This window comes from Ochotona curzoniae, unplaced genomic scaffold, assembly GCF_017591425.1.
Source record: "Ochotona curzoniae isolate NIBS_2020 unplaced genomic scaffold, NIBS_Ocur_1.0 contig_2318, whole genome shotgun sequence".
In the NCBI taxonomy this organism is placed as follows: Eukaryota; Metazoa; Chordata; class Mammalia; order Lagomorpha; family Ochotonidae; genus Ochotona; species Ochotona curzoniae.
The window spans coordinates 3,828,546-3,840,930 of NW_024465419.1; the positions used below are offsets into that span (position 1 = coordinate 3,828,546).

The following is a 12,385-nucleotide window of genomic DNA, read 5'->3' on the forward strand; positions in this document are numbered from 1 at the left end:
TGGGACTGGAGCTGTGGCACAGGTTAAGCCTTTGCCTGGCCCAGCCTGCCTCCAATCCCAGCTCTCACTGGTGGTGCTACAGCCCAGCCCCACCCAGCCTGGTTCATCCCTGGCTTTCATACAAACCAGTAGGTGTGACTGCCTAGCCCAGCATGGCCCAAATCCCATCTTAACCCCGGTGCCTGCCAGTGTGCTAGAGTTTGGCCCTGCCCTACCTGGAACCTCCCCTCCCCCAGTCACCCATACAGCTGCAGACAAGTGGAACAGCCTGACCAACACCTAGCCATGACTGACATGGCATGCTGGTAAACGTGTGACCCGGCCCACCCTACACTGCACACCCATTCTTGAATGCACCTACAGCTGCTGCAGGCTAGACCAGTCTGGTCTGTTTCCAACCCAATTCCCCTAAGCGTCAGTGAGTTCAATACTCATGCCTAGTTTGACCTGTCACCACCCCCAGTTCTTGTGCAAACCAGCAGATATTGCAGTCCTATTGGGGTGAGCCACGTATTCCCCTCAGAATCTGCCCCCAGCAGACCCAGTTCTCTTGTGTGCTGGTGTAATGGCCCAGCCTAACATAATCCATCCCCTGTTGTGATACTCACTGATAGATACTGTGGCTGAGCCTTGCCAGTCAGGCTCCCAGCCCTAGCCTTCATATGCACCAGTGGGCAGCAGTAGTTGATGTTAAACAGCCCAGCCCAGGACACACATGAGGGGAGGTGCACTGATCTAACCCAGAAAGGTCCTCCAGCTTCCCTCCTCAAAACTGCTTGGTCTAAGCCCCCTTACCCTCCTGCAAGTGCAGTGGCTTATTTGGTGGGAATCCCCAGAAATCATTCCTCACCTATAACATGCTCCTTCAATAGTCGCCTCTCCTACATATCTCCATACCTCTCTCCCTGAGCAATCCATAGCCCCTGTACCTGGGAGCATATGGGTTTCCGAGTCTGGTCTTCCAGCAGGGTGAAGCACTGGCCTGGAGCCCTTCCCACCCATCTAGGACTCAAGTTCATGTAGGGGCCTCCCCAGATCCAGTCTACCAGCATATCATGCTAGCATGGGGCCCTACCAACCATCCCAACCTGCCCAGGTCCCAAACACATGCACGAGTCCCCAGGCCCACTCTGCTGGCTCCAACAGAAGCCAGGCGTGGGCTACAATAATGAAAATTTTATGAAAGAAGAAAATTTTTTTACAGTGGTGAAAACCTTCCCTCAAGAGGCACCCAGGGAATTTGCATTTTTGAGGCACAACAGAAAAAGTCAATTCCTCCATGCAGTCCTTGCTTCCTGGAGTTTTATTTTAATTTTACATGAAAATCAAAGAGATGATTGCATTGAAAAATAACATCAATAACTCAAAAACTGCACATCAGGAAAGTACGAGAAACCTCCATGGTTTAGTCTCTTTTCTAATACTCTCTCCACACACTGCATTCTCAGAAGGGAATTCATGAGCTATAATACTTGAGGAGATTCTCATCCGTAGGTTTCAGGATTTTTTTATCTGCCATATTCACTACCCATCCAGGGGCAAGGCCAAAGAAAATCTGCCTTGGATCCTTTCGAGTACTGAGCATCTTGAAAAGTTCATCTTTAGTGATATCGGGTAAAATATAGCCATACTTCCTGGCGAGTTCAAGTCTTGCTTCAGGAAATTTGGCAGGATCGGCAAGGTAACCACGGTTCTTGGCATCTGTGTAGTAAGGCACCAGTGCTTCCGGTGGAAGCATCCGCTTGGGAATGGGCTGTCCACGCAGAAAGAATGGAACAGGCTTGCAGAGGATTTCTTAAAAAGAAAAAAAAAAAAAAGACAAACATGCAAATATTGGCTTTATATTTAAAGACACAATAATTTCTAATGTTCATTTATTTGTTTTCATATGTAGGAAAGGCAGAGCAACAGAGAAAGACAATGTTTCCGTTCACTGGATCTCCTCCCCCAGGTGCTCATGGAAAGCATTGAGCCAGGCTGAGGCCAGGAGCCCAGACTCCATGTTGGTTTCCCACCGGATGGCAGGAGCACAAGCCCTTCCAATGCTGGCTTCCACAGGCACACTAGCAGGATATGAATCCAAAGCACAACAGCCAGGACTCTAAACCAGCGGCCAGAAAGAAGATGCTGGCATCCAAAGCAGCAGCTCCTAAACTGCTGTACCAGGCTCCTGTGGAGCCTCTTTAAATCCTCATTTGAATCTCACCAGTATAGAACCCAGGAGAAAGATGATGATTTCCAAACAACCAAAGATAACAACTGTAATTCTCAACTAAAGAGCAGGAGAAGGTACCAACCAGTACCAACCAGTGGAGGAATGCTGTCCAATCCCAGTTGAATTTTTAAACTTTTTTAATTATCTGAAACAAGTTCTGAAAACAGTGAGACACAAAATACCACAAGTATCACAGGGCCTTCAGCTAATTCAGAACACAGCGAACTGGAGACTGCAACAATGCCCTACTCTTCACACTTCAACAAATGCAGCCTTAAGCAAGCTGGGAACATTAAAGATCTCACAGAAACCAAAACACTACTCAACAGCTTACTGAGAACAGTAACATAACAGGACATACAAGTACAGGGCCATTATGAGATCTACCCCAATTTAATCCTTGCAATCCATTCAGGCATGCACAGCACCAGATATTTGGCAAGGCAAACGTCAACACTTACCCATTTTCTCTGTGGAGAAAAGCTCCCCCAACTTTATTATTATTATTACAAAGGCACATTTACAGAGAAGAGGAGACAAAGAGAAAGATCTTCTATCCACTGGTTCACTCTCCAAGTGGCTGCAACAGCCAGAGCTGAACTGATCCAAAGCCAGGAGCCAGGAACTTCTTCCAGGTCTCCCACATGGGTGCAGGGTCCCAAGGTTTTAAGCCATCCTTAACTGCTTTCTCAGGCCACAAGCAGGGAGCTGGATGGAAAGTGGAGTAGCTACTCTAAGACACGACATTTTTGAACAGTATCCCAAAATAGGGAAAATTAGAACTGGACCTAACATTACAAAAGCAAACCCATACTGGAGCCAACTGGATAAACAACGCAACAGATTACCTCTAACAAAACAATGAAAAGTTTGGAGCAAGAAATGATCACCAACGCTGTGGGGCGGCATGTTGAGTGTACCTGCAACAGTGGCATCCCATAAGTGTGTGCCAGTTCAAGTCCCAGCTACTCCACTTCCAATCCTGCTAATGCGCCAGGGTAAATAGCAGAAGATGAGCCCTTGTGCCCTGAAGCACGTGGGAGACTGAGATACAATTCAAATCTCCTGGCTTTGGGCCTGGCCCAACTCTGGGAGCTATGTGGGAAGTGAACCAATGGATGGAAGATCTTCATCTTTCTCTGAAATTTTGCCTTTCAAAATATTAAATCTTAGAGGAAAAAAAAATTATTGCCAAAGAAACTTCGCAAAGTTGGATTTTTTTTAACATTTATTTATTTTTATTGGAAAGTCAAGATTTACAGAAAGGAGAGACAGAAAAAGATCTTCCATCTACTGATTTGCTCCCCAAAAGAATACAACATCCAGACTGAGCCAACATGAAGCTTCCCCCAGGAGCTTCCCCCAGGTCTCCCAGGCAGATGCAGGGTCCCAAGGCTTTGGGCTATCCTCTACTGCTTTCCCAGGCTACCAGCAGGGAACTCAATAGAAAATGGAGCAGCCAGAACACAAACTGGCACCCATATGGGATTCTGGTGCCTGGAAGGGGGAGGATTAGCCTGTAGACCTGTCGTGCCAGGGCCTGGTAAAGAAGTCTGCCAGAGCCCAGCACACTGGTTCAAAAACTAAATCTTTACTTGTGTGGGAGACCCAGAAGAAGCTCCTGGCTTCAGGTGCTCAGCTCTAGTCATTTCGGCCATCTGGGGAGTGAACCAGCAAATGGAAGATCTTTGTCTCTTCTCTCCATAAATCTGATCTGCCATTCCAAAAAATAACAGAAAAGTTTGGGGCCCAGCAAGGTAGCCTAACAGTTAAAGTTCTTGCCTTGCACACACTAGTATCCCATATGGACACTGTTTCGTGTTCCAGCAGCCCCGCTTTTTTCCATTCAGCTCCCTGCTTGTGGCCTGGGAAAGTAGTAGAGGACAGTTCAAAGCCTTGGGACCCTGCACTGGTGTGGGAGACATGGAAGAACCTCCTGGCTTTGGATTGGCTTAGCTCCAGCCATTGCAGTCACTTGAGGATTTAATCATCAGATGGAAGATTTTCCTCTCTGTATTCCAACTTTCCAATAAAAAATGTTAAAAAAAAAAAAAAAAAGGTGTTTGCCAAGCACTTCACATGAACGACTCCTTGACAAGTTTTTAAAGAAAACCTAGGCAGTGCTCAATGTATCTGAATAAACTGATCTAAGGACGATCCTGCTCCACTGTTAAATAGGTTTGTGTGTTTTAGCTACACAGCCATCAAATGAATGGCTTGTGATTCCCCCACTGCGATTTCAGTTAGGTTCAAAACACCCTGAATATTATAGCCACTCAAAGTTCCCACAAGTTGAGAAAACCGTTTAGCTATTGAATTCCACATAAATATAGAATAAAGCAATGACTTGCTGAGATGAAATATTCTCATTAAACCCTCAAAACAAAATAGTTCATTTAAAATATGTAAAAAATGTGACTGAATCAACTTTCCTCCTTAGGGTTCACACAGGAGAAATAACTCTTACTCTGAAAAGCTCTCCCAGAAAAAGAAAAATGTCCCATAAGCATTTCTTCTATGCTTGGGCACCTAGTGTGGCAGGTAAGACATGGCTCAGGATGCCTGCATCTTCTATCAGAGAGCCGGACTCCCACATTCACTCCTGACGTCACTCCCAGTTGCAGCTTCTAGCTAACACACACCCTGAAGGCAGCAGCAAGGGGCTGGGTCCATGCAGGAGACAAATACTGAGTTTGCAGCTCCAGGCTTCAATCACCTTGACTCAAACCAAACAGGTGCAGCTACCTTGCAACTGAATTAGCAGATGGTAGATCTACAATGTCTTTCCTGACTTAAAAAAATACAATGAACTAAATTATTTTGATGAGAAACTTCAACTGAATAGTCAACCTGTGATAAGACACTACTTTTTGCCTTTACTGCTTTTTGCCTTTAAAAGAACAGCTCCCAGGACAACTGCAGAGCTGCCAAAGAACAGGGGGAAGATTGGGGAGATAGAAGCCCAAGAGTAGGACAGTGTTGACTCTGCCCCAACTTCAGTTCATAACATTAGAATGGACAGTTTCGCGACCTCCTTCATGCATAGAGTGACAAGACTGGGTTTCCGTGAGGCCTGCTTATAAGCCTGATGGTGTGTGAAGTTACCCAAATGGAGCTGGTCTCCACCCAACTCTGTGGCAACAATGACTTGAAAAATACTCCATGCCAAAGGACTAGCCTGTTGGCCCAAGTGGCTAATTCCCTACCTCCCATCACAGGTATCCAATATGGGCACTGGTTTGTGTCTGTCACGGCTGCTTCACTTCCCCTCCAGCTCCCTGCTTGTGGCCTAAGAAAGCAATAGAGGATGGCCCCAAAGCCTTGGGATCCTGCATCAGCGTGACAGACCCAGAGGAAGCTCCTGGCTTCAAATCAGCTCAGTTTTGGCTGCTGTGGCCACTGGAGGAGTAAACCAGCAGATCGAAGATCTGTCTGTCGCTTCTCTCTGTAAATCTGACTTTCCAATAAAAATAAATCTTAAAAAAAAAAAATACTCCATGCTACAAGATCTCCCAAAATATCTGTGATGGTTTACAGGAAAACAGTCATTTTTGTGTTTAAGAAAGCTCACTCTGAAAATAATGAGTGATGGACCAAAATAAGAAAAGCTCCTTTATAATAGATAAGAGGGAAATGAAATTATGGTGGTGAATACTTCTAGAAAAGTCTCAATTAAGAGGAAAATAAAATGGTGGTTATTTGTTTCAAACACTTGACATTCAGAGAATAAGAGTACACTTCTTTTTCTTTTTAACATATTGACTTTAAAGAACTTTCAATTGAGCAATTTGATGAAGACATGTTTAACTCCCATTTGAACCTAAGAGCCCTCAACGCCTTATTAAAGCCAACAAGCTACATTTGAGTTCCACCTCTTCAGCTTCTGAAAATACACTTCATTCATTCAATCAATTTTAAGGTCCCACTCTGTGTTAGAGAAGAAATAGTGAGCAAGCTTCCCACATCATGAGATGGGAGAGTCAGAACAGGAAACAAGGAAATCATATCAAGCTCCATCAGGCCGCGACAGCTGCTAAGGCTAAACAGCACATGAGGCAAGGGAACAGGAGGCAGGGGCGGGGGGTGATGTGTGTGTACACACACACACAAGGAACCGTGCATCCATGTGCTCTTCTGTTCAATACAGGCAAGAGAGATCTCCCTAATAAGCAGAAGAGAACTGGAAGAATGGGCCATGAGCATTGCAAGTGAAGAGTCCACAGGTAAAGGGAACAGCTGGGTCAGAGACCTGAGTGGAAGGAGTTCAGCCTGTGGAGGAAGGCAGGACACATAGCCGGGACAAATCCAAACAGCAGAGGGGCATCAGCAAGGGCAGGAGGTGATGCAGATCATCCCAGCCTCACAGAACAAGGGGACTCCTGGGAGGTTCTGTGCAGTGATGGTCCATGCCTCAGGAGCCCAGTGCTGTCTCGCTCCAACGTAAGCAGAGGCCACAGAAGAGAGACCAGTGTGGAGGGACCACCACCATCCCAGCAGAGCCTGGGAGAGGGCAGCAGCTGCAGAAGCAGGAGGATCACGGATACAGTCTGAACACAGAACTCACAGGCCACAGAGGGCAGGAAGGAAAGACCCCAGGACTCCACGCCTGGGGCTAAGAGAACAGAAAAAGATGGAGTTGTCATTGACTTAGAGAGGGAAAAATGAAAGAGCAGGACCAGACAAAAGACAAACTACGGACAACTGAGAAACGGTAGGCTTCCTATCCCTGTGAGGTACTCAGGGTCTGGAAAGCAGAGGAGAGGCCCAGAGGCTCTCTGCCCCTTGGGCAATCAGCCAGCAACAAGCTTTCCTCATTACATCCTAACAGCCAGGTGACAAGTGCAGTCAGTCACTAGCAAGGCTTACTATTCACCAAGCACTCCAAAGCAGCAGGCAACACGAGACAAAAAGGGCAACAAGAAAACAACTTCACAATATGCTTACCCAGACTCCTCGGGTCATAGAAGGCTGTTGTGACAACACCGCCGTTTTTCTCAATTGCAGCAATGGCGAGTTCTGAGGCCATCTGCACTTCAATATTTACTTTTGCCTTGAAGATATCAGCACCCTGCATGATGTTCAAACAGTCATAGTACAGATCATGGCCAAAAGTAAACCGTTCGCAGCAGACTTCAATTCTTACTTTAAACTCTAGTCCAGCCCCCAAAGTATCCACGATTTAACAGTAATTTCTATGTACAACATCTCTGCTTTAGCACCTGGTGTTGTAATGCAAGGTGTTAGATTGCCCCTTGTGACGCTAGCCACCGGTAGGAGTTCCACTCAAGTCTTGGCTAATCCATTTTCAATCCAGCTTGCTCTCAACACACCTAAGAAAGCAACAAAAGGAGGTCCAAAAGTTTGGCAGGAGAAGCCAGGATACAGACTCAGGCTTCAGGCTTCCTCATGGACCAGTCCTGCCTGTTGCAACCATTTTGGCAGGAAACCAACGGACAGAAGATCTTTTTGTCTCTTACTGTCTCTGCCATTCTTGGTTTCAAATAAATAAATAAATATTTAAATATAAGTAAACAAAAGTCTTCTGCCGGTTTTAAGATCACTTCATGGAAGGAGACCCTGAAGCACAGGTCAGACATTCTACTCCAGCACTCGAGTCATAGCCTTTGTATGAACACATCTGTAACACACGTATTTTTGTGTTCTTAAACACACTGTATTGCACAAGGTAGATGAACAAAAGTCTTACATCCCTTAGGAAAGAAAGCAGCTAAGAGGTGGCTAATGAGGGGAACAAGTGAGCTGGAACAGGCAGAAGAACAAAGTATCTGACACTGAGTGTCAGAGCGGTGAATCCCTTCCAGGGAAAGGGCAAATACAAGAGAAGATCACTCCACATGCACCAATTTTACTAAAGCCTTAAGGCTAGAAAAAATAAAAAGTGAGCAATTGCCTGGAATATTCAACATTGGAAAATACAGTAGTGAACTTTTTAAAGCTGTTTCATATCACATTTAATCATGATATGTTTTCTCCTCAATTTAAAATAAGTACTGATAAAAATAAAGACAATATCCACTGCTGATGGAATAGGAAATGTTAGCTACTTTGGTGCAAGAGCTGAGCTGATCCAAAGCCAGGAGCCAGGAGTTTCTTCCAGGTCTCCAACGTACAGGCTCTGGACCATCCTGTACTGCTTTCCCATGCATTCATCAGGGAGCTGGAGGGGGCATGTGGCGCGATTGGGAAACGAACTGGCATCCATAAGAGATTTCAGTGCATGCAAGTATTTAGGCATTAGGTTCTCGTGTTAGACAGGCCTACATTTTGAATTTTAATCACTGCTGCATAGATTGTTTAGCCATCACCCTTTTCTTGGCCACTGCTGCACATCCAATAGCTTCAGTACATTTAAGAAAATTTTTAGGAATATTTTTATTTCAGCATTCTCTTTCTTATCCTTGGCAATATATATTACCAAATTGGTGAGTTCTGAGCCAAATCATCAAAACTATCTTATTGAAAATATGAAATCTAGAAAAGATGAACCACTTTACACCACCAGAGGGGATGTGTGGCCCACTCCTCAGTCACTGCCCTGGGCCAGCGTTTCCAGGACTAAGGACTCTGGGATGTGCAGTTTAACGCTGATATGGTGATGGATTTTCCCTCACTTGCATTAAGTTACACTTGCATTTCTTCAGATAGCTGGAGTACACAAATGAGATATAGTATTATGGTTTTGATATTCTCTTTTCTAAGTTATTTCCTTTGGAAAGCTTATATTGGTAGATTCACTTTTTCAGAGCCATCCAAGAAGCTTTCCCATGCTTCCCTCTAGTGGACAGAAACTTACCTGCACAGTGATACAGAAGCAGCAGTAAAACACTTCCTTTTCAACTCCTAATTCTTACAAACAGAACATGTCTTTCCTGCAGTTGCAAGGGGAGCTGATCCATTCTTTCCATAAATATACTCTGAGTGCAATGAGATGAGATTTCCAACATTGAAAATAAAGCAATGAATGAAAGCACCTGCCCTCAAGGGAGCATACACTATAGCAAGGAAACAATGAAACAGAAAAGTACAACCTGGAAGTCAGTGTCCCAGGCTCTTGTATAGTCCAACCAAAGTGCTCTGAGCAGGATCAAGCAGAATGTGATTGTGGGGTGGGTGAAGTGCTCTCCCACAGAAAGCTGTGAAAGGAGACTCTTCCTATACAAGCATCTGAGCAGAGAACCAGAGGGAGGGAGGAGCAAGCTGCTGGGGACCTGGGGAGAGAGCCCCTGACAGCACACTGGCTTTTCAAAACCACACCTGGGGATAATGTGAGCATGGCAGAATGCTTGCGAATGAACACAGCTCACAGAAGAAAACTAAGGGCAGAGCCTTGAGTTAGGCAATCAGGAAACACCTTGCAAGTAACATGCAAAGAGCTAAGCCAGACTTACCTCCTCTACTAGCTGGACACCATAATCCCTTTTAAGTGGCTGGATGGTCACACCTCTCCCATTGACAAGCTGTGTTAAGTCAATAGGTTGTGTAGGGTCCACTCGTCCCAAATCTATCAGATACTGCAGTCTATTGAGACTCAGAGGCTGATACTGGCGTCTGAAGCTACAAAATAACAACACGACAGTTAGAAACCTAGTTCATATAGCCTCTGTAAATCAGCTCAAAGTTTTGTCCTGTGGGGTTTTTTCCCATGATGTTTGACAGTTTGGCAAAATAAAACCCTCCTGGCTATAACATATGTAATACGGCTAAACATGGAGTAATGAAACAAAGCCAGGAGTTCCTTTTGTTCCACCAGAAGCAGGTGTTGATGCATTTACTTCACTCATTTGCACAAATAAGCAGATTTTACCTATTTTTTTCCAGCATGTATTAATGAGTTCAAAGTAGTAACAGTGATTATCGCAACAGTGGTTATCACAATAACCCAGACCATGTATTAGCAAAATGTTTCAATCCTCTTATTTAGAGGTTATCTTTCCATCACAAGGGAGCAGGCACTATCATGGTTGATGTAGGTGTGAGTCCAATGTGCGGGGTTTATTACATTACCAAAAACAGTTTAGAAAAAAATAGTAGCAAAAGTTTCATTTAACATGAATTTAAAATTTCCACCAGATTCCTTTTCCATTTTATTGGTTTGTTGTCTTCACTTTTTAAAAATCAAGCTGTTTTTAATTTGTATTAAGTAACTCTTTCAGTGGAAAATAGGAGTCCACACTTGTAAAATGAAAGCAGCCTCACCTGTGTCCTTCATTAAACCCGTACTTTGGGATTCGGATGTAAAACGGAGTCTGGCCTCCCTCAAAGCCCAGCCGGGGCCGAGTTCCCCTCTGCCGCTCTCCTTTATGGCCCCTGCCGCATTTTCTACCTCTTCTCCTACCTCTGGGCCGGTGCGCCTGCAAAAACCAACACACTGATATCCAAAGAGGCATTTTAGGAAACCAGGAATTTTGCTTATTTCTTCAATCCTTTACCGCATGGAACAATGCCTGATAAGGCTCTGAGATCAAAGCACGTTATAACTGCCTCCACGCATAGGCATCTCTGAAGGCAACCCAAGGGAAAGCAGTGTTTCCAGGGCCAAGTTCCAAGGAAGGGATGGGGAAAAAAGATCTATAACCATCTTAATCGAAAAAAAATTTTTAAAGAACCGATTAAAAAAGAACAAATGTACATGATATTCAAGAAAACTTTTTTCACTTTGGAAATCTAAACATGTAATTGTTAGATACATTATTTGGAAACATTTAAAAAAAAAAAAAGAACTCCTTGACTTAGCTCCTGTAACTCAAGAAATGAATTCCATGAATGACATTGTGCCAAGCAACAGGAATTCAATTTTGAATGACTGTCGTTGGTCTACAGTTGGTGTGAGTCGGCTCTTAGACCTAACGAACCTCATCAAGAACTGGGAGCCCGTGGTGTTTCTTCTGGGCACGAAGCAGGGGACGGGGCACAGGAAATCCTCAGGCAGCCCCAGTACCCAGCCATGGCCTGAGGCCCAGGGCCTCCCCGCCGCGCCCCAACCACTTACCGGCTTCCTGGAGCCGGGATTGGGCTTTAGGTTGGCCAGGCTCACACGTGGCAAGGCCCGGATCAGGTCCAGGGCCCGGGACCCAGCGCCCCGCACGGGACCCGCCATGACTGACGGGCCGAGAACGTCCAAGGGCGTCCCGCGCCGCTGCGCTGCTTTACGGCCGAGACTCCGCCCCTGTCGCGCTAAGCCGCACTCGCCTAGCGACTGCTCGCATCTCAGGCTTGGTGCTGTCGTACCTTACCCGTTTACGTAGGTATTTATGGGCTTAGTTCCTCAGCCTGGTGAGCCTACACGGGGCCATTCTTTTTGTCCTTGTGTGCTGTGTTATTGTCTGGCAAATGTCTTGGGAGGCACGTGTTTCCCCTGAGCTCCAGGTGGATTCTAGAATTTTAAAGCGTGAGCGGCTCGGGGAAGTAGCCGTTACACTTGGATATCCGGTATCCAGCGGCTGCAGTGCCTCCCGTATCTGAGGACCCGAGTTTGATTCCCCGAGAAGCAGTCGTGATGTCGGCGGGGATTGGAGCCCTGCCACCCGCGTGGGACCTGGGGAGCTGCCTGCACTTGGACTGCAGAGGGAACCAGCCAATTGTGTGCGCTCTTTGCTACCGTGACAGAGTTCCCCATCTGCCGGTCTCCAAATGCCTGAAATTGTGTTGGGGATGGGGGAAGTGGGAGAGCCAGCCAGTACCTCCGCCTTCCACGTAGCTGGCAGGAAGGCCATGCCTTGAATCTGCCTCGCGGGGTTTCCTTAGCAGGAAGCTGCATTCAGGAGCTGAAATCCTAGAGACCCCTGAGGATCTAGGTGAAGGACCATCTCCTGACTCAATATTAATGACAGGCTCAGTACAGAGCTCTTGGTAGTGCAGTGTTAAATTACCCTCACTTAATTTCTGTAAGTTAACACCACAAAGGTACATGCACATGTCACAAGGAAGGTGAGGCTTAGCAAGGTCAGATCATTTACCAGTATCTTGGCTTACCAATATCTAATACCAGTTAGCAGAGCCAGGATTCAAAATTAGACTGCCTCCTATAATAAAACTAGTACTTTTGGGGCTGGTGTTGTGCCATAGCAGGTAAAGCCATCTCAGGTGGCACTGGCATCCCCTGTGGGTGCCGGTTAACATCCTTCTTGCTTCGCTTTCTATCCAGTTGTC

At 45.8% G+C, this 12,385-nt stretch overlaps 1 protein-coding gene across 1 annotated transcript; it reads right to left on the reverse strand.

Moving 5' to 3' along the window:
- Positions 1 to 326: 326 nt before the first annotated feature.
- On the reverse strand, positions 327 to 11,385 carry MRPL15 (mitochondrial ribosomal protein L15). Its single transcript, XM_040972562.1, has 5 exons — positions 11,226 to 11,385; positions 10,433 to 10,587; positions 9,625 to 9,790; positions 7,160 to 7,283; positions 327 to 1,794 (listed from the first exon to the last, which is right to left on the reverse strand). The coding sequence occupies exons 1-5, from the start codon at positions 11,331 to 11,333 to the stop codon at positions 1,457 to 1,459; spliced, it is 891 nt and encodes a 296-aa protein (XP_040828496.1). The 5' UTR covers positions 11,334 to 11,385; the 3' UTR covers positions 327 to 1,456.
- Between the last annotated feature and the right edge of the window lie 1,000 nt (positions 11,386 to 12,385).